At 43.9% G+C, this 24552-nt stretch overlaps 1 protein-coding gene across 3 annotated transcripts in view; it reads right to left on the minus strand.

The window, feature by feature from the left end:
- Positions 1-24552, minus strand: part of ATP1A3 (ATPase Na+/K+ transporting subunit alpha 3) — a 281983-nt gene that overhangs the window by 50605 nt on the left and 206826 nt on the right. For all 3 annotated transcript variants that reach the window (XM_068241455.1, XM_068241456.1, XM_068241454.1), the window contains exons 2-7: positions 18443-18562; positions 13916-13975; positions 11558-11761; positions 3651-3764; positions 436-570; positions 139-256 (exon numbers count right to left, since the gene is read on the minus strand). In XM_068241455.1, coding sequence (XP_068097556.1) covers positions 139-256; positions 436-570; positions 3651-3764; positions 11558-11761; positions 13916-13975; positions 18443-18472 — 661 coding nt within the window. In that variant the 5' untranslated portion in view covers positions 18473-18562. The remainder of the gene's footprint in view (positions 1-138; positions 257-435; positions 571-3650; positions 3765-11557; positions 11762-13915; positions 13976-18442; positions 18563-24552) is intronic.

Below are 24552 nucleotides of genomic sequence, written 5' to 3' on the forward strand. Positions count from 1 at the left end.
TGTGTGGAAATTTATATTTTTTCAATAGAGGGTATAAAGATGTTGGTCTCCATACTCCTTTCATTTCATGACTCCTGTTAGAACCTCCATGGAAAGGCCCATGCAGACCCTCACTTACTCCTCAGATGCAGCTTTTACCTTCTACGCAGTTGGTGGAGAAGAAGGTGACGTTTCGTGTTTCCAGAGGGTTTTCGTGCGTGCAATCAGGCGACCTGGTCTGTGGCTCAGATTCACCTGTCAGGGAGGAGTTATCTACCTGCAGGGAGACAACAGAGGAGAGGGAGGGGAGAGAGAGACAGGACAGCGGTGAAGGGAAGTTGAGGCTTTGCAGAAGAAAGTAATTTTTGAGAATAAAAGTGCAAAAGAGAACGTTTGCTTTAATCTGAAATTATTCCTTGTGTGCAAGCTTCAAATAAGTAAGTTGCAGCGACTTACTTTACAGCCGTGGGCGGAGATAATCCGAAGGTCAGCTGGTACTCTGTCTCCACCCTTGATCTCCACCAGGTCTCCCACCACGACCTCCTCTGCATTCAGCTGCATCTTCTCTCCTTCTCGGATGACTAAAGCTTGCTGGAAGTTTAAAGAAGGTGGAGTTACTGACTGTGGGCAGCACTGGTGAAGAGGTCAGGCTATCTCGCGTAGCTTTGTCTACATATTGCCCCTCCTCTTACCCTGCTGCTGTACAATAAATTAAAGCGGAATATAACCCTGCATTTCAACTTTGCTCTAAAACATTATTTACAGTATATTATATGCAACCAGCATTTTTTTTTTACCTGACCAGCATTGGAAGGGTTACACAGAGCTTTAAAGTTCCTGGACAGAACTGCAGACGAATAGGAAGCTGACATAGATACATTTTGTTTACATAATGTATCTAAGTGTGGCATGTGACTCACTCTCTCTGACTGAGAAGGAGCTGGAGGACAGCCAAAGAGTGTGTAACATTTATCACTTGTTACATTCTATTTAGATAAATGTATCTATCTGAACTTCTGCATATCTCTCCACAGAACTTTAAACCTCTGTGTTTAACCCTTCCAATGCTGGTCTAGTAAAAAAAAAATGCTGGTTGCATATAATATGCTGTAAATAATGTTTTAGAGCAAAACTGAAATGCAGGGTTATATTTCGCTTTAAATAAAGACTCAGGAGCTGCTCAATACTGTCGAGATGGGCCGAATTGTTCTGCCGGCGAATAATTTGCAGCGAACAAGGGGTGTTTGAAATTCACTTCCAACCCAATTTTTTTTTTAAAGAAATTTGCGTTCGCAGTTTTCCCATAAACTTTAATTGAAGGCAAGCGGCCTCCGACTTGCGGTTAACAGCAAAGTCAGGGTATGTGGAGGGGACAGTGGGTACAAGAGGATTTTTTTTTTAAAAAGACCTTATAGTTTTTGAGAAAATGTAGCACCTACTACTCCCATATTGAAACCAACTACAAGGTCCTGCACCAAGCATATATCGCCCCTACAAAATTACACAGCATTGATCCAACCAAAACCAACTTATGCTTTAGAAATTGCGGGAGAGTGGGTGATATTTCTCGCATATGGTGATTCTGCCCAGTGGTACAAACTTTCTGGGCTGAAGTTACATCACTCATAAACACTGCACTGGGAACCTCTTTGGGCCCAGACCCCTGTATTCTTCTGCTCGGAGATAAACCCCCGAAATGGAAACATCCCTGGCATCAGCTAGCGCAGCACATAGCAAAAGCAGCTAGATCCCATATTGCAAGGCAGTGGTTGCAGCCAACACTCTCCATTCAGCTCACTGACAATATTATTTTAGATATCATGATCTCTGAAAGGATTCTTGCAATCATTAACAATACCTTAGATGTTTTCACTAAGACATGGCAGCCCTGGGTAAACGCCTCAAATTTGATTGGGCTTCGCTCTTGTGCATTTGCTCTGTGACTTCATCATCATTGCCATATTACCTATATAACTATGCTGATTTCCCTTTTTTGTATTAGGCTACTTTCACACCAAGACGTTGCGTTTTAGGGGACGTTAAGGTCGCATAATGTGCCCCTAACGCAACGCATGGGGGTGTTGAAGTTGGACGTCAGATTGAGCCGCGTTATGCAGCTTTCAAAGCAGCCGCTCCAGGATAGTGATGGGAAGTCCGGATCTTTTTAAGGATTTGGATAATTCGAATCGGATCATTGAAAAGATCCGGATCTTTGAACCGAATCATTTGAATCATTTTACTAGGGAAGCAGACTGGGTGAAATTACTAGCAGGACATGACTTTCCCTGCACTGTACATTCTGTGTGTTCCTGTTTCTTCCAGACAGACATCCACTGTGAACCGAATCTTTCATTGTGATGATCCAGAGGATTCGACTCACAAAAAAGATCCGGATCATGATCCGAACAACACTATGAGTCCCACCACGAGTCACCACAGTGCAGTGAATATTAATTAGACATGTGGCTAGTCACTGAGCATGTGCAAACAATCTAACACAGCTCTGTAGGGGTATAACGTACAGCATGCTGCACTTTCATTTAACGTGCAGCGTTATACCCTAACGCAACATGTGCACTGTGAACAGCACATTGATTTTACAGTGCTGTGAGTTAGGCTGCGTTACTGGCTGCTGTAACGTGGGACTTTAACGTCCCACTGTGAAACCAGCCTTAATGCGTTACTTATTACCTTAACTAGGACTGCATATTTGTTACCTGTTTTAGTCCTATCTGTTTTACCATGTTTATATTTCGTACAGTCCCTATGTGGATATAATCACAATTGCTGTAATGTATAATTGGTTTGCTTAACCTAATAAAACTTTATTGAAACTAATAAACCATTCCTCTAGATATACCTCTCTCACACAGTGGCTGTACTTGGAAAGCCAGTTTTGGCTTTCTGTACCATGCAATTATTATATAGTATTGGGGAGGGCGGGGAGTAGAAGGGGGGAGAGCGGGGAGTAGAAGGGGGGAGGGGGGGACAGCGTAAGTTCGGGGGCCAATGCTCTGCAGCCACGCCACTGCTTAAAGAGAATATGAACTGAAAATAAAAAGTCAAAATAACCATACACAGGTCATACTTACCTCCTATGTAGTCTACTCCTCAATCTCTTTCTCTTCTCCTGCGTCCTGTTTGTCCACTGTAACCAATGGAATTCTCTGTCCTCCATTGTAGAAATTACCCCATAACAGCTTCCTGGTCAGCACACTGTTAAACTGCAATATCACCCACTTGAGCCATAGGGAAACATGGACATTACCTTGCACATTCAGTTGTAACTGACAGCTGCAGATATATAACTGACAGCAACTGGTATATTTCAGTTCTGACAAAATCTTGTCAGAACTGGAAGGAATCACTGTAAGAATAAAATGTTGAGCCTCTGAGAGGAACTGACGGTGAGGTAAGTATGTAATATTCATTTGCAGCTGTGTCATGTGTTTATTCTTAATAATTTTACTCGCTTCAGGTTCCCTTTAAGGTTTATCATACTTTATTGTGATAGTTGAAAATCACAGTGATATGAGATGGATTCCGTTTTGTTTTGCTTTTACGTCTGGTGTAATGAAATGCTGGAAGGACTGAGAGGGAGGAGTATGTGAATGGAGTAAGACATGTGCTCTGTGGATGGAGCGGGACCAAACAGACACCATCTTACTCACTTGGGGCACCATGTTCTTGAAGGATTCCATGATTTTGGAGCTTTTGGCCTCTTGGTAGTAAGAGAAGCAGCCGGTGATGATGACGACAGCAGCCAGCACAATACCCAGGTACAGCTGAAAGAGAAAGAGCAGAGAGAGCTTTATACATCTATAAGCGGCCCACCAGCAATGTTCTACAGCCACAATCAGGTGTCCGGTTACGTCTCTGTAATGGCGATATATCCTCAGACTCCTCCCTCTATTCACAGAGAAAATAGTAGTATTACAGAGGCGCCAATAAGAGTTATATACACTAAAAGCAGTTCAAAAAGGGAGTTAGTGGTGGAAGCACTTCCTCGTCGATTAGTTGATTTGGTCGATTTCATATAAAAATCAGTTTATTATATAGCCCCTTTTAAACTGCTTTAAATGTACAGTGGGTTGCAAAAGTATTCGTCCCCCTTGAAGTTTTCCACATTTTGTCACATTACTGCCACAAACATGCATCAATTTTATTGGAATTCCACGTGAAAGACCAATACAAAGTGGTGTACATGTGAGAAGTGGAACGAAAATCATACATGATTCCAAACATTTTTTACAAATCAATAACTGCAAAGTGGGGTGTGCGTAATTATTCGGTCCCCTAAGTCAATACTTTGTAGAACCACCTTTTGCTGCAATTACAGCTGCCAGTCTTTTAGGGTATGTCTCTACCAGCTTTGCACATCTAGAGACTGAAATCCTTGCCCATTCTTCTTTGCAAAACAGCTCCAGCTCAGCCCGATTAGATGGACAGCGTTTGTGAACAGCAGTTTTCAGATCTTGCCACAGATTCTCGATTGGATTTAGATCTGGACTTTGACTGGGCCATTCTAACACATAGATATGTTTTGTTTTAAACCATTCCATTGTTGCCCTGGCTTTATGTTTAGGATCATTGTCCTGCTGGAAGGTGAACCTCCGCCCCAGTCTCAAGTCTTTTGCAGTCTCCAAGAGGTTTTCTTCCAAGTTTGCCCTGTATTTGGCTCCATACATCTTCCCATCAACTCTGACCAGCTTAGATGCACCCCCCCTCCCCCCCCAAAGCATGATGCTGCCACCACCATATTTGACGGTGGGGATGGTGTGTTCAGAGTGATGTGCAGTGTTAGTTTGCTGCCACACATAGCGTTTTGCATTTTGGCCAAAAAGTTCCATTTTAGTCTCATCTGACCAGAGAGCACCTTCTTCCACATGGTTGCTGTGTCCCCCACATGGCTTGTGGCAAACTGCAAACGGGACTTCTTATGCTTTTCTGTTAACAATGGCTTTCTTCTTGCCACTCTTCCATAAAGGCCAACTTTGTACAGTGCATGACTAATGGTTGTCCTATGGACAGATTCCCCCACCTGAGCTGTAGATCTCTGCAGCTCGTCCAGAGTCACCATGGGCCTCTTGACTGCATTTCTGATCAGCACTCTCCTTGTTCGGCCTGTGAGTTTAGGTGGACAGCCTTGTCTTGGTAGGTTTACAGTTGTGCCATACTCCTTCCATTTCTGAATGATCGCTTGAACAGTGCTCCGTGGGATGTTCAAGGCTTTGGAAATCTTTTTGTAGCCTAAGCTTGCTTTAAATTTCTCAATAACTTTATCCCTGACCTGTCTGGTGTGTTCTTTGGACTTCATGGTGTTGTTGCTCCAAATATTATCTTAGACGACCTCTGAGGCCATCACAGAGCAGCTGTATTTGTACTGACATTAGATTACACACAGGTGCACTCTATTTAGTCATTAGCACTCATCAGGCAATGTCTATAGGCAACTGACTGCACTCAGATCAAAGGGGGCCGAATAATTATGCACACACCACTTTGCAGTTATTTATTTGTAAAAAATGTTTGGAATCGTATGATTTTCATTCCACTTCTCATGTGTACACCACTTTGTATTTGTCTTTCATGTGAAATTCCAATAAAATTGATTCATGTTTGTGGCAGTAATATGACAAAATGTGGAAAACTTCAAGGGGGCCGAATACTTTTGCAACCCACTGTATATTAATCTTCTTGGTGCCTCTTTTGTACTACTTTTTGATTACCGTGTCCACCCCCTATCTTCGGATCTACAGAGGAGCAAAACCACAAGCTTCAAAGGTAGAGGCAGTACCTCTAAACCTTCTCTGCTGAATTTTTTTTTCTTGGGGGGGGGGGGGGGCAGGTTCATATTTCCCACCTGCCTATACAGTGGCTGCCTGTGTGTTCACCTACCTTTGTGAGTAGTATTTAACACTAAGAACCTATAGCCACATTACTTTGACATACTGCATACTATTGTGGGCTCTCGATTTCTTCTTTTTGTCTGTCTATAAGCCATTTACAGAGAAACTCTACTACATTTATAAGAAAAAGCAACCTTCTCCTGATGAGCTACACACGTATTACAATAACTTTTACCAGAAATGCTGCAGATTATGACCTCTTTCTGTTATTACACCAGCCATTGTACAGGGTTCCCAAGAGGACATTGTAAAGTGACTTTCTATTGTACTAACAAGTTAAAGGACCACCATCATGTAAAATTTTAAAATGTAAAGTACATGTGTATATAAGGTATATTACCTCCAGAGTAAAATGCACTACAAATAACTATTTTCCAATGTCGCTGTCACTTACAGTAGGCAGTAAAAAGCTAACCGACTAGTCCATCTCCTCATGGGGGAGTATCACTTTTATTCTTTACAAAAGCACTCCCCAGAAAGGATCTATACAAAGATGTCAGCCAGCCTACTCAATTGGGAAGCTGTTTTGGCAGTTGGACTAAGTAACTGCAGTGGCTGGATAGTGTAATGGTTAAAGAGGTAGTCCAGTGAAAATAATGTAATAAAAAGTGCTTAATTTTTACAATAATTATGTGTAAATGATTTAGTCAGTGTTTGCCCATTGTAAAATCTTTCCTCTGCCCGATTTACATTCTGACATTTATCACGTGGTGACATTTTTACTGCTGGCAGGTGATGTCAGTGGAAGGAGATGCTGCTTGCTATTGGCAGATGGAAACAGCTGCAAACAGCTATTTCCCACAATGCAATGAGGTTCACAGACAGGAAACTGCCAGGACCATGGTCCTAACATTGCCACAATATTAGCCATACAGATCATCAGACCCCCTCTGCTGATCTGTTTGAGAAAAGGAAAAGATTTCTCATGGGAAATGGGGTATCAGCTACTGATTGGGATGAAGTTCAATCCCTGGTTACGGTTTCTCTGCCTCTGACACAGGAGACCTGGGTTCAAATCTCTGCTCCTCCTGTTCAAATCTCTGCTCCTCCTGTTCAGGAAGCCTGCAGCTATTCAGTTAGGAGTCCTTGGGCAAGACTCCCTAACACTGCTACTGCCTACTGAGAGGCTAGAGGCTGCCTCACACGCATTTTCTCCGACAGTAGAAAAGCGCTATAAAAATACTGGAATTATAACCGCAGTTCAGTAAGTACCTTTGCAAATAATGAAATAACGGAGAATTGTGATGTGAAAATACAATGTATGCAGCAGCTCCATCTGTGCCCGATGTGTCAGGCTTCATGCAGAATAAAAATCGGGCAATAATTCCATGACCTGGGATGCGGCTTTCTCAATTTCTTAAATACCTAAAACAATCCACCCTGGAGTAGTGAGCCGAATGTGGCCAGGAGATTAGGGAACTAGCACAAGCCTCTGTTACCAGCTCAAATGAGGTCAGGCAAGCTGCCAAAATTACGCGTGACCAATAGTAAGTAGGCAGACACACTGCCCTACTTGTCTCTTATTGGCTGTATTCAACCTCAAGCATTTTGAGTTACAAAAATAAATGAATAAAAATGCCGCAGCCAAATCCAGAGCAGCTGGATAGTTTACAGCACTTTGTATGAATGTGTAACTGGGTATTCTTAGAACACACACAGCGCCTTGAAGATAAAAGTCATGTCAATCATTCGGACTATGATAGCTGCACACACCCAGCAGTCTACAAGGAGTCTGTAACAGGGCTGTTGGTGCAAAAATCCAGGGCTGTGGAGTTGAAGTCGGAATCTAGGAGTCGGAGCAATTTTGGGTACCTGGAGTCGGAGTTGCCAGAGTCGGTGGTTTCATAAACTGAGGAGTCGGATGGTTTTTGTACCAAATCGTTAGTTCTGGTAAGTATTAGACTAAGGAGTCTGAGTCATTTTGGGTACCTGGAGTCGGAGTTCGTTTCAGCCAACTCCGACTCCTCAGTTTATGAAACCACTCGTTCCGACTCCAGCCAGTGGTTTCATAAATTGCTCCGACTCCTCGACTCTGACTCCACAGCCCTATCAGAGCTATCGAGTGGGTACAAAAATCATCCCACTCGAACGTTGACTCTTCAGTTTATGAAGCCACTGACTCCAGGTACCCAAAAATTGCTCCGACTCTGACTCCACAGGCCTGGCCTGCAAAGGGGGTCACCCTAAAGATGGCCAAAAGCAGGTACGTGGGCACCAGATGTGACCAGCAGACACATCCCTCTCTGATGGAAATCTGAGCAAAGTGGAATCTGTTACTGCCACAGACTGCAAATAGATTTTTAATAGACTTCACCTAGAAATCTCTTAATAATGCCTTAGGCCTGTGCAGAGTGTTGGCAGCGGAGCGCGCACTCACCAGTCGGCATGCTATGAGGTCACAGGATGGAGTGAGCACACAGGATAAGAGAGTGTGTGCTCTGCTGCCAACACTCTGCAAGGGCCGGGGGAGGCACTAGATGATATGTTCAGAGGGTCCCATCGCTGGATTGGTTGGTGGGGTCCAGGATGGGGGGAGCCTCTTGACTATCCAGGCAGGGGCCACACGTCATTTGTAAGTGTTTTATTGCATGCGTCAAAACTCACACCACCGCAATCATCATTTTTGGCTGATGACTTCCACCCTCTATTCTTTTTGTAATGTATTGTCATCTTATCTAAATGTATGATGTATATAGGCCTAAGTGCAACGTAGTATAGATGTAACATAAGAGAGAGCCTGGTGCCATTCAAAAGGAATGGACCAAGAGCCTGGAACGCAAAGAGAACTTACTACAGACCAATTGTTTCGCTGAGGTGTAACAAAACTGTAGAGATAAGCACATGTATATCTGTTTACTGAATAAACTCCTGAAACTTTGACGACGTCTAAGAAGTTCGATCTCCTATGCTGTTGCTGTGATGAGAGTCAAGTTATCACACTTCCTGTGATATGGTACTAACTAAGGTGTAGTGTTGTTGCCAATAGCAACCAACGTATAGGTTCTTACATCTCTAAAACTTTTAGCCACAGACCCTGAACAAGCATGCAGCAGATCAGGTTTCTGACTGAAGTCTGACTGGATTAGCTGCATGGGATGCAGGTATGGTATTCAGACGCTGCTGATGCATGGAAGATCAGCAGGACTGCCATGCAATTGGTATTGTCTACTTCTATGGGCGTGCGACACGTGCCATCGCCCGGGGCGCTTTATTTTGCGGCAGGAGGGGGGCGCCGGGGCCGGGGGAACAGACATAATAGTTACAACTCACCTTCTCCAGCCGTTCCCCCGCAGCTTCAATGTCTTTCCTCTCCTGGCGTCCGTCGCCTGGTAACAGCGCCCCCTGTGATGACGTATCGCGTGTCATCACAGGGAGCGCTGCTACTGAGACAGATGCCGGGAAAGGAAGGACATTGAGCAGCGCGGGTGCGGCGGAAGGAGGTGAGTTGTAACTATTATGTCCGCTCCCCCAGCCTGCCACACAACTGCGGGCACCTACCTAACTGACCTAAACTGCTGGCACCTACCTAACTGACCTAAACTGCGGGCACCTACCTAACTAATCTAAACTGCGGGAACTACCTAACTGACCTAAACTGCGGGCACCTACCGAACTAACCTAAACTACGGGCACCTACCTAACTGACCTAAACTGCGGGCACCTACCTAACTGACCTAAACTGCAGGAACCTACCTAACTGACCTAAACTGCGGGAACCTACCTAACTAACCTAAACTGCGTAAACCTACCTAACTAACCTAAGCTGCGGGCACCTACCTAACTGACCTAAACTGCTGGAACCTACCTACCTAACCTATACTGCGTGAACCTACCTAACTAACCTAAACTGCGGGCACCTACCTAACTGACCTAAACTGCGGGAACCTACCTATCTAACCTATACTGCGGGAACCTACCTATCTAACCTATACTGCGGGAACCTACCTATCTAACCCATACTGGGGGAACCTACCTATCTAAACCATACTGGGGGAACCTACCTATCTAACCCATACTGGGGGAACCTACCTATCTAACCCATACTGGGGGAACCTACCTATCTAACCTATACTGCAGGAACCTACCTATCTAACCTATACTGCGGGAAACCTACCTAACTAACCTATACTGCGGGAACCTACCTATCTAACCTAAACTGCTGGCACCTACCTAACTGACCTAAACTGCGGGCACCTACCTAACTAATCTAAACTGCGGGAACTACCTAACTGACCTAAACTGCGGGCACCTACCGAACTAGCCTAAACTACGGGCACCTACCTAACTGACCTAAACTGCGGGCACCTACCTAACTGACCTAAACTGCAGGAACCTACCTAACTAACCTAAACTACGGGCACCTACCTAACTAACCTAAATTGCGGGAACCTACCTAACTAACCTAAACTGCGGGAACCTACCTAACTGACCTAAACTGCGGGAACCTACCTAACTAACCTAAACTGTGGGCACCTACGTAACTGACCTAAACTGCTGGAACCTACCTAACTGACCTAAACTGCGGGAACCTACCTAACTAACCTAAACTGCGTAAACCTACCTAACTAACCTAAGCTGCGGGCACCTACCTAACTGACCTAAACTGCTGGAACCTACCTACCTAACCTATACTGCATGAACCTACCTAACTAACCTAAACTGCGGGAACCTACCTAACTGACCTAAACTGCGGGAACCTACCTAACTAACCTAAACTGTGGGCACCTACGTAACTGACCTAAACTGCTGGAACCTACCTAACTGACCTAAACTGCGGGAACCTACCTAACTAACCTAAACTGCGTAAACCTACCTAACTAACCTAAGCTGCGGGCACCTACCTAACTGACCTAAACTGCTGGAACCTACCTACCTAACTTATACTGCGTGAACCTACCTAACTAACCTAAACTGCGGGCACCTACCTAACTGACCTAAACTGCGTGAACCTACCTATCTAACCTATACTGCGGGAACCTACCTATCTAACCTATACTGCGGGAACCTACCTATCTAACCCATACTGGGGGAACCTACCTATCTAACCCATACTGGGGGAACCTACCTATCTAACCCATACTGGGGGAACCTACCTATCTAACCCATACTGGGGGAACCTACCTATCTAACCCATACTGGGGGAACCTACCTATCTAACCCATACTGGGGGAACCTACCTATCTAACCTATACTGCAGGAACCTACCTATCTAACCTATACTGCGGGCACCTACCTATCTTACCCATACTGGGGGCAACTATATGAGCTACCCTATACTGGGGGAACCTACGTAGCTAACCTATACTGCGGGCACCTATGCCTGGCTCCATGGGGGGCGGGGGGGGGGATTTTTACACCCTCGCCCTGGGTGAAATTTAGCCTAGAAACTGCCCTGCTAACAAGCAGCAATCATTGATTGAATGTACGTAGGTAGAAAAAAACAAAGTCTTGTAAAAGTAATACCTTTTAACTTTTGAGTGAATGTACATAATTCAGTAAGCTACAACTAACCAGAGTCCTGCATAAGTGTCTGATCTACATATGAAAGGATCATATGGTTGCAGGAGAAAGGCACTCCTAGAAATGTTACTAGAATCACATTGATGATGATGTCATTAGAATCACATGGAGCTACTGTAGGCTTTCATACAGTACAGCGATCTACTCACATTGTCATTTGCAGGGTCATCCTCCGTCCCCGCCTGGATTCCGTAAGCCAGAAAACAGAGGATAGCCCCGATCCACAGCAAGATGGAGAAACCTCCGAATAGCTGGCGGCAGAACTTGATCCATTCGGGTGTGGTTGGGGGAGGGGTGAGAGCGTTGGGTCCATCCCGGGCCAGAATCTCAGCTGCTTTACTGAGCGTCAGCCCCTGGGGACACAAAACAAGCAGCGTTCATTACTTAAAGAGGAACTGTAGTGAAAATAACAATGAATACAGATGCTTATTGTTTATAATATTCATATATAGATTGTTTAGTCAGCGTTTGCCCATTGTAAAATCTTTTCTCTCTTTGATTTACGTTCTTAAATGTATCACTGGTGGTGACATCTTTGTTCTTGCCAGGTGATCTGTACGGAATGTTCTTTGCACAGAGGGAGATATTTCTTGCTTGGCAGTTGGAAAAGGGCATTATTTCCCACAATGCAACGAGGTTCACAGACAATAAACTGTCAGGACCATGGTCATGACATCACACTGTGGGAGGGGTCTCACCAAAATGTCAGCCATACAGATGACTCATAAAACATAAAAGGTACAAGTTAAATCAGGGCTGGGAAAACTATGGCTCGCAGGCCATTAGTGTTTTGAATCCTGCCCACTGATAGAGGGCTGGATTCCTCTCCCCCCTCTCCCCCTGCAGAGTTGTGTTTGATGTAGAATGATAGGTTTAACTCACCCAATCACACTTTCCAGCATGGTTCTCCATGGCCACAGCGGCATCATGTGACCCGCCTTCAGTACGTCACATGGTGCACTTTGGTCATGGAGATCGCCGCTGGAAGATGCGATTGGGTGAGTTAAACCTGTCATTACGCACCGCTCATAACTCTGCAGGGAGGGAGGAGAGGAGAAAAATGCGGCCCACAGCGGAAAATGTTTGCTCTGACTTAGATATTTGCCTCATTAGTGGAAAGTCCCATTCATCTCGACCACTCCATCCCATGCTGGGACCCCCTGAACATATTCAACAAGAGCTTGCCAAATATGCTCTTGCGGTTGCGCTCCCATCTGTATGTGCGCCTATGCAGGGCAGCCACGTACTTGCACCTGAGCAGTGCAGACACGCTCGGACATGGACATGGGCATGGCCGCAAAAAAGAAGGGGGTCCTGGCTAGCATCAGTTGGGTACGCATGAGGATCAGAGAAGCCTCTAGCTTTACCGTACTTCTTTTCAGGGCTGTGGAGTCGGTACAAAAATGTTCAGACTCCAACTCCTCAGTTTATGAAACCACCGACTCCGACTCCAACTCTGGGTACCCAAAATGGCTCAGACTCCTCGACTCCGACTCCTTAGTCTAATACTTACCAGGTCTGTGGATTTTGTACAAAAACCATCCGACTACCAACTCCAGGTACCCAAAATTGCTCCGACTCCACAGCCCTGCTCTTTTTCCCCACAGGTTTGCTTTAAATGTATTTTTTTTTAAAACATTAATTTTTTATTGCCAAAAGTGTCAGAAGGATACAATTATTGGTCAACCGTTGTGTACAATTGGCTCTTACAAAGAAAATATATAACAGACCTGCACGTATGCAGGGAGAAGTTAACATCTAACACAAAACTTAAATCAGTTATCAGTTGGGCCAGGAGATGAAGGGATTCCTTTACAACCATATGACGTTTTCCATTCCAACACAGCCTATTGGGATCGGGGACTATTACCTTATATACTCGAATACAATTTGACCTTGTGTATAAGTCGACTCCAATTTTCAACCCTCATAAGCTGGAATTTTTTATTGACTCAAATATAAGTCGACCCAGAAAAGTTAATGGCTGCACTTGGGGTTCAGGAGGGGTTAAGGACGGCACTGCATACAGTATTGCAGCCATTAACCCCTCCTGTCACTTAAAAGCAGCCAATAACTCCTCCAGGCCCCCAAATGCTGTAATTATTCACCCTCTTTTATGCAGCCCAGTATTTCCTCCTCCTACCCCTTTCCTTGTTATTTTTTGTGGCCAGGACTTTCAGAGCTGTGTTTTCTTGGCATTTCCTTTCCTCAAAGTATCATTTACCACTGGGTAAATTGCTGCAAATAGGAATGTCCCTATTAGTACACACATTACTCAGTGTGCTCAGTGTTACCCGTGACTCGTGTATAAGTCGACCCCTATGCTTTTATGAAGTGAATCAGACCTATATTTCTAGACTTATACTCGAGTATATACAGTAGCTTCTTCTATTTGGTTTTGGATGACCCAATTCAATTACATACTGTGTCATCCCTGGAAATGTCATTAAGACATAAATGTACTATATGCTGCACTAACAGTAAAAGTCCCTATTAAGTCTACTGACCTGCACGCAGTCTGTGTTGTATTTCCGACACACTTCTTCCACTGACATCTTGTGCTCCGTCTGAAGTCAATAAGAAAAGATACAATGGTTTATGACAGCCATGTTAATTCCACAGAGAACACATACTGGGGTGAGTAAAGTACTGCAGGGCTGATACATCAAAACAAATGTAAGGAAAGCTGGAGCAGAAGTACAGCAACTGCCTTGTAAGCCAATCAGAAAGTCTTATTTCTGCCAACAGCAACCTGTGTCCCATTACAAAAGAGCAATTAAACATCTTAACCTAGGCATAAGATCAGATAAAAAGATTGGGAAATTGTTAAACATAGGATCTGTTCAGACCTTGTGTCCACATGTCCGTTCTGTCTGGTGTCTGCTGCATTGATGGAACTCAAACTCACTTGACGATTTTTCTGGAGAGATGTTGGACATGCCATAATGTCAATAGTATTATGACAACTTCAATGCAACTGTACTGGTCCGCTCTGCTGTCTGCATAGACAGACAGCTTTTTGACCATTTTGTAGGTCTGAGTGCTGCAGGTCCCTGGAAAGTAGACCTGTCTTCGCTCTGCAAGTTTCAGAGTTGCTCTGCTGGTGAGGAATTTGCATCCACTTGTCAGGCAAATTGCTTAGCTGCTTCCTTTGATGACTTGCAGTATAAATACCTTTTGCTCCCAGAATTCCCTGCTGGTCATAAATGTTTGGTTCTGCTGGACTTACCTTAAAGAGACTCTGTAACAACAAAAACCTCCCCTGGGGGATACTCACCTTGGGTGGGGGAAGCCTCCGGATCCTAATGAGGTTTCCCACGCCGTCCTCTGTCCCACGGGGGTCTCGCCGCAGCCCTCCGAACAGCCGGCGACTGTGCCGACTGTCAGTTCAATATTTACCTTTGCTGGCTCCAGCGGGGCGCTGTGGTGACTTTCGGCACGGAAATAGACGGAAATACCCGATCTCCGTCGGGTCCGCTCTACTGCGCAGGCGCCGGAAACTTGCGCCTGCGCAGTAGAGCAGACCCGACGGCGATCGGGTATTTCCGCCTACTTCGGCGCCGACAGCCATCAGAGCGCCTGCGCAGGAGCCAGGAAGGTAAATATTGCGTCACGGCTGTACGGAGGGCTACAGCGAGACCCCCGAGGGACGCAGGATGGCATGGGAAGCCTCATTAGGATCCTGAGGCTTCCCCCACCCGAGGTGAGTACCCCCCAGGGGCCGTTTTGTCGTTACAGTTCCTCTTTAAGTTTCAGCCCTCTGATATTGTTTGCTAATATTGTCTTGGAGTGTAAGCCAGAGCAGCGGTTGCTACTGGTTACTCCTTCTGTCTGACTGTTTGGATCGCATCCGCCCTAGCGGTAGTGACGGTGGAACCTTCTGTACTCTGTCTTGGAGTTTAACCTTAGCTTCAGTTGCTACTGGCTACTCCTTCTGTCTGTCTGTTTGGATCGCATCCGCCCTAGCGGTAGTGGCGGTGGATCTTTCTGTAGTCTGTATCTTGGAGTATAACCTCGGCTACGGTTGCTCCTTCTGTCTGTCTTGTCTGGAACGAACGCTTGCTGTAGGCTCGGTGGGGTAACCGTTTAGCAAGCGTTCGCGTTCTCTATTCATTTTCGTGTTACATTGGTTAGTTAGGGTTGGCGCGTTTTGTCTCTGTTGCGCTTTTCGTGCGGAGACCGCCCCATTAGCGTGTTTTGTCGCTGTTGCGCTTTTCGTGCGGTGACCGCGCTTAGCGAGTGCGTTTGTTATTTTCCTTGGCGTTCTGATCATTGTTTGCTGTGTCTTTCTTTCTACACTTATGCTCTGTCTTTACTCGGTCTTGTGTCACTGTTGGCAATTGCCATTCTTTCGGTTGCGTTCCCGCTTGGTTTCCGCTGTTGTGTGTTTGCCGTCGCCTGGTGGCGACTAGATTGGTGGACACACATACATTCTGTCTCTGTGCTCACTTTCCCTGTACAGGTGCTTTGCACCACAGCTGGGTTCTGTTATTTTATACGCTTGTGGAGGATTTCCGTAGTGTCAGCGCACCTCTTGTGCGCTGACCACGGAGATAATTCCTCAATCGTTACAGCAACATACTTGTCTGAACAGGTGCCACATTCCATCTTCCGCTCCTCCATGGATGGTGACCATCCATGGCACCAAACCCGAAGTTTAAACCCAACCTAGGGCTGGTCCTCAATGAGCCATTGAGAAGCTCTACGAGTCTGCCTTGTAATCCTCAGAACCAAGAGAACAGAACTATCCTAGTCACATGATCCCCTCTGGAAACAGCATCTGTGGGACAGAATCAAAACCAGAATCCTTGATCTGGGCATTTGCTCTACTTTTGGACCAGTCTTGCTAAATGTGCCTGATGGACATCCTCTGATCAGCAGGAGGTACAGCATGCCAGTCAATATTATACATTCCTTCCTTATTATTAGTGACACCTTTTGATAGCAGCTACACTAATAATAAGCTTTGATAACAGCTGTGATTGTTCTAGGCATAGATTCTACAAGGTGCCAGAATATTAGCCCATTATGATAAAATAGCAGCCCTAGTTTGTTCACATTAGGTGGTGACATTTACAGGTTTTCGAATGGGTCTTTCTTACAAATGCTTGATGGGATTGAGATCGGGAGCCTGTGCTAGCCAATGAAGCCAGTGGAACTCAATGTCATGTTCACTAAAACCACCTAAGACCAGTCAAGCATGGTGACAGCACACAATGTCCTGTTTAAAGTGGCCATCTGTATCGATGAACAATGTAGCCATAAGCAGATGCACTTGGCCCCCAACAAAGTTGATGTAGCCCATGGCACTGAGAGATGTTTCCAGGGTTATTGGACCAAGCGAGACCCAGGAGAACATTCCCAGATCTATTATTATGCCTCCACCCATGTGCAGTTTTTACTAGGCACGACAGATCCATAAATCTGTGCTGCTTGCACTATGTTCTGAGCCTGCTATTAATGTGGAGAAGGAACCAAAACTTGTTGGACCAAACAACCTTCTTCCACTCAAGTGTGCGATTTTGATGCTCCTTTGCCCACAGCAGGTGCACTCTCCTGTTTTCCGTTGATACCAAAGGCATCCTTGATGGCCTCCTGCTCTTGTAACAAATCCGGGATAAGGTTCAACTGTCTACAGTTGTACTTATTGCTTGAAGTTTTTGGTCCCAACTGCCATTCTCTGAACACTCAAGATACAGTTGCAGAAAAAAACCAGAGGAGGCTAGATGTTTCTGACATACTGAAACCATGTTCATGACTTGTTTGAAGTTGTTTAAATCTTTTGTCCCATATCCCAGCTAACAGTAGCGATAAAGAGCTCTCTTCATACCAAACATGACATTTATGTGTGTGCTAGTCATTGTCACCATGTAACTCACTGAACCAGATCTGTCCAGTTAGAGTGGAAGTGTCTAATAATTTGGTCATTCAGTATATATGCATATTTTTCCTTTCATCTTTATATATTTTTAATTTGCTCAATAGGGTTTGGTACTTGGGGTTGAGACCAACTTTTTAATTATCACTATGGCATGCAAACCCTTAAAGGGCAACTGAAGTGAGAGGGACATGGAAGCTGCCATATTTATTTCCTCTTAGGTAATACTAGTTGCCTGGCTGTCCTGCTAATCCTCTGCCTTCAATACTTTTAGTCGTACACCCTGAACAAGCATGTAATAGATTAGTTGTTTCTGACATTTTTGTCAGGTCAAACTAGATTAGCTGCATTCTTATTTCTGGTGTTAGACACTACTCCAACCAAATAGATCAGCAGGACTGCCAGGCAACCAGTATTGTTTAAAAGCAAATAAATATGGCAGCCTCCATATCCCTCTCACTTCAGGTGTCCTTTAATTTCAAAGGAAGACATTCTTTTGCTGTTTTTACCAAAAACAAATATTACTTAAAGGGGCACTATGGCGAAAAAATTGTAAAATTTAACATATATGCAAACATAGACAAATAAGAAGTATGTTTTTTTTCCAGAGTACAATGAGCCATAAATTACTTTTCTCCTATGTTGCTGTTACTTACAGTAGGTAGTAGAAATCTGACAGAACCAACAGGTTTTGGACAAGCCCATCTCCTCATGGGGGATTCTCAGCAAGGATTTTATTCTTTATAAAGATATTCCCTAAAAAGGATTTAAACAATGATGCTGGCCAGCCTCTCTGCTCGCTACACAGTTTTTTGGCAGATGGACAGAGCAACTGCCATTCACTAAGTGCTTTTGAAAATAAATAAATCCCTGAGAATCCTCCCATGAAGAGATGGACTAGTCTAAAACCTTTCACTTCTGTCAGATTTCTACTGCCTACTGTAAGTGACAGCAACATAGGAGAAAATTCATTTATGGCTAATTTTTTGCCATAGTGCCCCTTTAATATATAGCATCAAAAGAAAGCCCCCATCTGTTCTCAAAAAACAATATATCAGTTGGCTAGGTTGATTCGAAAACCAAGGTGTGGTTATCTGTTAATATATCTCCAAAGTTCTCCCCCTATCAGAAGTGCCTCCCCATGCCCTGTACTCACCATAGCCACTTCTTTCTTAAGCTCATCCATCTCTTTCTTTGTCGCCTTTCCCTTTTGTGGGGATTCGTCACCTTTATCGTCTTGTGTGGTGGCCACACGGTAACTATCTGACCGGCCGTACTGCAGAACAAAAAAGAAACAAGGGGAAATCATTATCAGCATGCAAAACTTACATTTTGGTAACAAATGTCCAGAAATGACAGTATGTCTGCGTGACCTAGTTTGAAACAAAGCAGCAACTGATCCCAAATAAAAAGAGAGCAGGATCAGAGCTAAATAAGGTTGTGCATTGAAAACCATTTATAACAATTATTCAATGATACTCAAAGTAACCAAGGGAGGCTTCTGATTGGCTGCTGTGGTTATTACACGAGACTTAATTTTAATCATTCAAATACAGTAGTTTTAACAATTCCACAACACTCTGCAAAAGTCAAACTGCCATACGAGCGAATAAGATCACATTCACACATACAAGACTTCTCAGGTGCTTCACCCTTCCTCTGGAATGCCCTTCCACAGCACATTCGTCACTCTCCAACCTTTAAACTCTCCCTCAAAACTCACTTTTTCCGACAAGCATGTGCTCTTAGGCCATTCCCCTTTCAACCTCTCGCCAAGTTTTACTCCTTACTAGATAACCTAAACACACACTGCCTGTATGTATACTGCATACTTCCCCACCTCTTGTTTCCCCCCATTCCTTTAGATTGTAAGCTCACAAGGACAGAGTTCTCTCACCCTTTTGTGCCTTGGAATCTGTTATTCACTTCGTAGCTTGCACTGCTACACATTTCATTCATCATGTTACATCAGTCATTGTAATCACCAATTCTGTATTTTGTACCAGTGTCCATATTTGATAAATATCATTGTCAGTATCGTTATGTAACCCATGTTCGTTTTCTTACTTTGTACAGCGACACGGAATATGTTGGAGCTTTATAAATCAATAATAATAATGATAATAATAATTACATTGAAGGTGAAAAGAGGCTGTCATACCAGGCACTTTGCTACAGCCATCTCTTCCACAGACTACTTCCCATTAAAGCGGGCCTGAACTAAGAACGTCCTCTCTGCTCTAAAACATACACCACTAAGACGTTGCGTTAGATGCAACATTACGGTCGCATAACGTGCCCCTAACACAACGCATGTTAGCTTTGAAATTGGACATTATATAGAGCTGCGTTATGCTTCTCTTGATGCGTAATTTTTGACGCATACTATCGGACGAAAACGGCGCATGCGGCAAAAGACTGTGGAGACCACGTGATCGGAACACTCCGCATCACGTGGTCCTGCCAGCCAATAAGTGGCCGCTCCAGGAAGTAAACACTGCAGTGCAGTGAATATTAATTAGCCATGTGGCTAAACACAATAGCGGACTCTCCTCCTCTCCTGCACGGAAAAAAACTAAAAAACCAACATTACTGAGCATGTGCAAACAGTCTAACGCGGCTAAAACCGCGTATAACGCACAGCACGCTGCACTTTCATAGAACGTGCAGTGTTACACTGTAACGCAACGTGGGAACTGTAAACAGCCCATTAATTTTTCATTGCTGTGAGCTGGGCTGCGTTACAGGCTGCTCTAACGTGCGCCTGTAACGTCCCACTGTGAAAGCAGCCTTAAAGAAAAAAAAAATTTCTTACAGCTGATACAAATCTTAAAATAAATCTGCGCTGTTTCTACTTCCTGCTTTCATGGAAACAGACATATTTGTTAACATCCTGTGCTTACAAATGAGCTTATCTGCCATGGCAGTCAGGTGACACAGGGAAGAGATCAAATGACAACCTGTGATCAGACACAAATGAGGGAGAATTAGACAGGCTAAACTCTCTAAATACATACAGGGTGGATTTCTCTCCGTTTTCCTTCTGTCCTGTGCAAAAGTTCAGGTCCACTTTAAAATAATGAGGCAGAGAAAAAGCTTGTTAAAAAAATGCTACAATAATGGAAATCTCATGAAGTCGGTCAGGATTCTACCTCAAACTGTGTGTCAAGCTGTGACCGCAGGCAAGACACTGGAAATACCAAACAGACAAATAAAGCAGGTAAATTTTATTTGATCTAGAGATTCCAGACCTTTATAAAAGGTTAATTTGTCTGCCATCAAAGACACCTATTCATTTATCAGTGGACTTAATTCAGTTTGCAGAGATCAAGGACACGAGAAGTCAGAAATGAAGCCGGAGAAAGAGGAAATCTCCCACAATGCCTCTGTGCTCACAATAGATGCTGCCAATTTGTGTTTGTCCCGGGGGCTGTTTCAGGTCTTGTTGTGTGAGGAGCTGTCCAAATGCCTTGTTAGAGGAAGAGGAGACACAGCCAGTGTCACACTAGATTGTCATCAGCGCATCTGGCCAGAAGACACACCGGGATTGTGAATGGCGGAAGCCTGGTGGCAATTGTTAGCTTCTGCATCAGCACGGGTAAATGATTGTTTGCAGTTCAGCATCAAGCAGGAGGCTATAATCAGAACAGACAAGGCAACCTGGGTTCCAGAGCTCTATAGTGGCCAACGAGGTCTACCTACAGCCTCTGTGATACAAATAGGATCTGCTATGAGTCAGCTTGAATTGCGCTATGACCACTGACATTAGAAGGGGCCTCAGCTGTTCCTCAATTTCCTTGTATTTACTCCACTACTCTGAGTGCACTTGTCAGAGACACACTTGTAGGAAGAAGTGATACTTACCTTCCCCAGGCCAGCATAGTACGCTGGAAGTCACCCCTTCCTGCTCTCCTACCTGCTTCCTGTCCTGTTTTGGAAGATAGTTTGATGGCGTGCATGAAAAAAGGGCGCTGTGAAAAAAGAGCCCGGCTGGAGAACGAAATGGCGCTGGTGGATAACGAAATCTGATAATGATACACATCGTTGTCAAACTTGGTTAACGATAAATACCGTTGTAAAAACAGACTGGAAATAATAACGAAAAGATATTAACGTTAAAAATTGTTCCGTAATTGAACAATACAGCTTAACCCAACCCTACACTCACACGGTACCCTCCCCTGGTGGCGCCAAACCCTAACCACCCCCCCAGTGGTGCCTAACCCTTACCACCCCCTGGTGGTGCCTAACCCCTCCCCACGGAGGTGCCTAACCCTAACCACCCCCCCCTGTGGTGCCTAGCCCTGACCAACCCCCTCGGAGTTGCCTAAAACTAACCGCTGCCCGGGAGGTGCCTAACCCTAAACACTCCCCCTGGTGGTGCCTAACCTTAAACACTCCCTCTGCATTAATACCCTTTTCCATATAGAAACGATAATATCTTTGATAATGTGAAATCTGTACATATAAACGAAATAATATGACAAAAATTATAATGTTGCAAGCTTCTAAAACAAAAACAATTTCAAAAACGATATTTATAGTGGTGCCCTTTTTTTCTGCCCTTTTTCGCCATATTAACAATAATTGCATTAGAGTTTATGGCGGCACCTTTTTCGTCCAACCTCAGCCGGCGCCCTTTTATCCTGCTACCGTTTGATGTGTCTGGTGCCATTGTGCTGCTGTACTAGTCATGTTGGATCACCAGACACCAGCAGGGGGCTTCCTGCTGCTCCACTCTATTAAAGGGGGTTGTACCAAACAATTTCCAAAAAATATTTAGTGCCCCAAAAATATATACAACCCCCCCTTTTTTCTCTAAAATAGTTCCCTATAGGTTCACCATTTTTTTACCTAGTTTAAGTGTCTCTGCCTAACTGCAGGAACTGAGCAGGGCCATTGGGATTGTGGGAAGAGTTTTTCTGATTTTAGCTACAGTCACAGTCTTATCACAGCATGCAAATAACAGAAAGCTTCCTATTCCAGATAAGATATGAATGCCCCTCTCCCTTTTCAGAGTTTATACAGAGATGTAAGCTTGTTGACGAGGTGATGTTTCCCATGGCAGTAGATAGGGAACATTAACACCAAGCTGGGTTAAAAAAAGAAAAGGTCACTGTTGATAAAGACAAACTTCTAGGAATAAAGAGAGCCAATATCAGATAGGTCAGAGAACTCCTGCTTTACACTAGGAATACACTGTTGCCATGGTTTTAGCTGATTTTTCTTTAAGCTTCAGATCATGAACATATCAGCTGCTGACTAATTACTAAATTATAACATTGTATAGTATACACACACGTAAAACCATCAAACATACTTATTTACACCCAGTATAAGTATGAAAGTTTAGGTATTTTTTTAACGTGGAACTTCATAGACAATCCTTCACATTCTAATAACTATTGGATTTTTTTTAACTTGTTTACTTTTTGAGAATAAGAAATACAGTCATTCCACAATGTTCCAAAATAAACAGATGGGAGTATCAAAGACTGCTGCCAATCACTGGATCGGTCCAGGTACTGAACATGAATAGTGCAGATTCCAGACCAGGGTAGCAGGGTGTATCCAGGGCAAATAGCACTTAGGGCATGCTTTGAATCTGCACTCCTGGGGCTCGATTCACAAAGCGGTGATAACCCAGTTAAAGACTTTAGGCGTGATAACCATTTTTATCATGCCTAAACTCAGTTTAGGCATGATAAGTTTAGGCATGATAAGTTTAGGCGTGCTAAGTTTAGGCATGATAAGTTTAGGCATGATAAGTTTAGGCATGATAAGTTTAGATAAGTTTAGATCGCGCGCAAAGTCCCGCACGCAAAGCAGCGCCATTAAACTCTATGCGAAGTGCACCAGACTTTGCTAGCGCAAAACTTTTGATCAGCTATGCACTGCGGTGCTGACCCAGTTGGTGCTTAAACTTATCACGCCTAAAAACTTATCATGCCTAAAGTTATCATGCCTAAAGTTATCACACCTAAACTTATCACACCTAAACTTATCATGCCTAAACAGAGTTTAGGCATGATAAAGAGCTTTTCACTAGCGTGCTAACTGTTAGCACCACTTTGTGAATCAGGCCCATGGAAAGAACAGCACAAAAAATAGGAGCTAGTGTTTAAAAAGCGGGGTGTAAACAGTAACTCCTAGGTGTGGCAATAAGCCAGACATACAGTGACATAAACAGGTTAACACATACATATCCAACCTGTCCACAATGAACGTAATTAGGCAACAGCGTAGTATGGATACAGAAGTGTCAAAAGGATAAAAGTATCTAAAAAGGAGGAGGCAGTGGTGGATTTACCTCTTCCAAGCAGACACAAAAATTGCCAATGAGTTTGTCAAATAGAGTTTACATACGCCAGGAGACAATGCAACGCGTTTTGCAGGTCTGATCCCGCTTCATCAGGCAATAACAACAGAGTAATAGCATACGTGGTCAAAAGAAGAGCCAGGCACCTCTGTGTCCCCAGAGTACGTAAATAAACTTGTTCTGTTTGACAAACACATTGGCAATTTTTGTGTCTGCTTGGAGTAGGTGAGCCCACCACGGCCTCCTCACATTTAAAACTTTTTAGATTCTTTTATCCTTTGGGCGCCTCTGTATCCATACTACGCTATATCAAGTCCACCCCTGGTGTAGGGGTGTAGGGGTGTCACCCCCCCCAAATAACCAGATCAGATCCACATGACAGATGCCAGTGAATGACCACAAGCTTCAATAACACATTTTTTATGACTTTCAATCATGACAGACCCGAATAACAGGTCCCTCCCTATGACTGACCCCAGCAACAGACCCTCCCTGTGAAATACTGAACTAAAATGCTGGTATCTTAAAAAAAGGGTAAAAGGAAGAATGCAAATATATTCCATTATTGGTGAAGATTTTAACCATTTCAGCCCACGGGGATTTTTCACCTTATGCATCAGAGCAATTTTCACCTCCCATTCATTCGCTAATAACTTTATCACTTCTTAACACAATTTATTGATCTATATCTTGTTTTTTCCACCACTAATTAGGCTTTCTTTGGGTGGTACATTTTGCTAAGAATTATTTTTTTATAAATGCATTTTAACAGGATTAATAAGAAAAAATTCATTATTTCTCGTCCATTATAGCTTTAAAATAATCCACACTACCATAATTAAAACCTATGTATTTTATTTGCCCGTTTGTCTCGGTTGAGATACCATTTAAATTTTGTCCCTATCACAATGTATGGCGCCAATATTTTATTTGGAAATAAAGGTGCA

Source organism: Hyperolius riggenbachi, chromosome 6 (assembly GCF_040937935.1).
Source record: "Hyperolius riggenbachi isolate aHypRig1 chromosome 6, aHypRig1.pri, whole genome shotgun sequence".
Lineage (NCBI taxonomy): Eukaryota > Metazoa > Chordata > Amphibia > Anura > Hyperoliidae > Hyperolius > Hyperolius riggenbachi.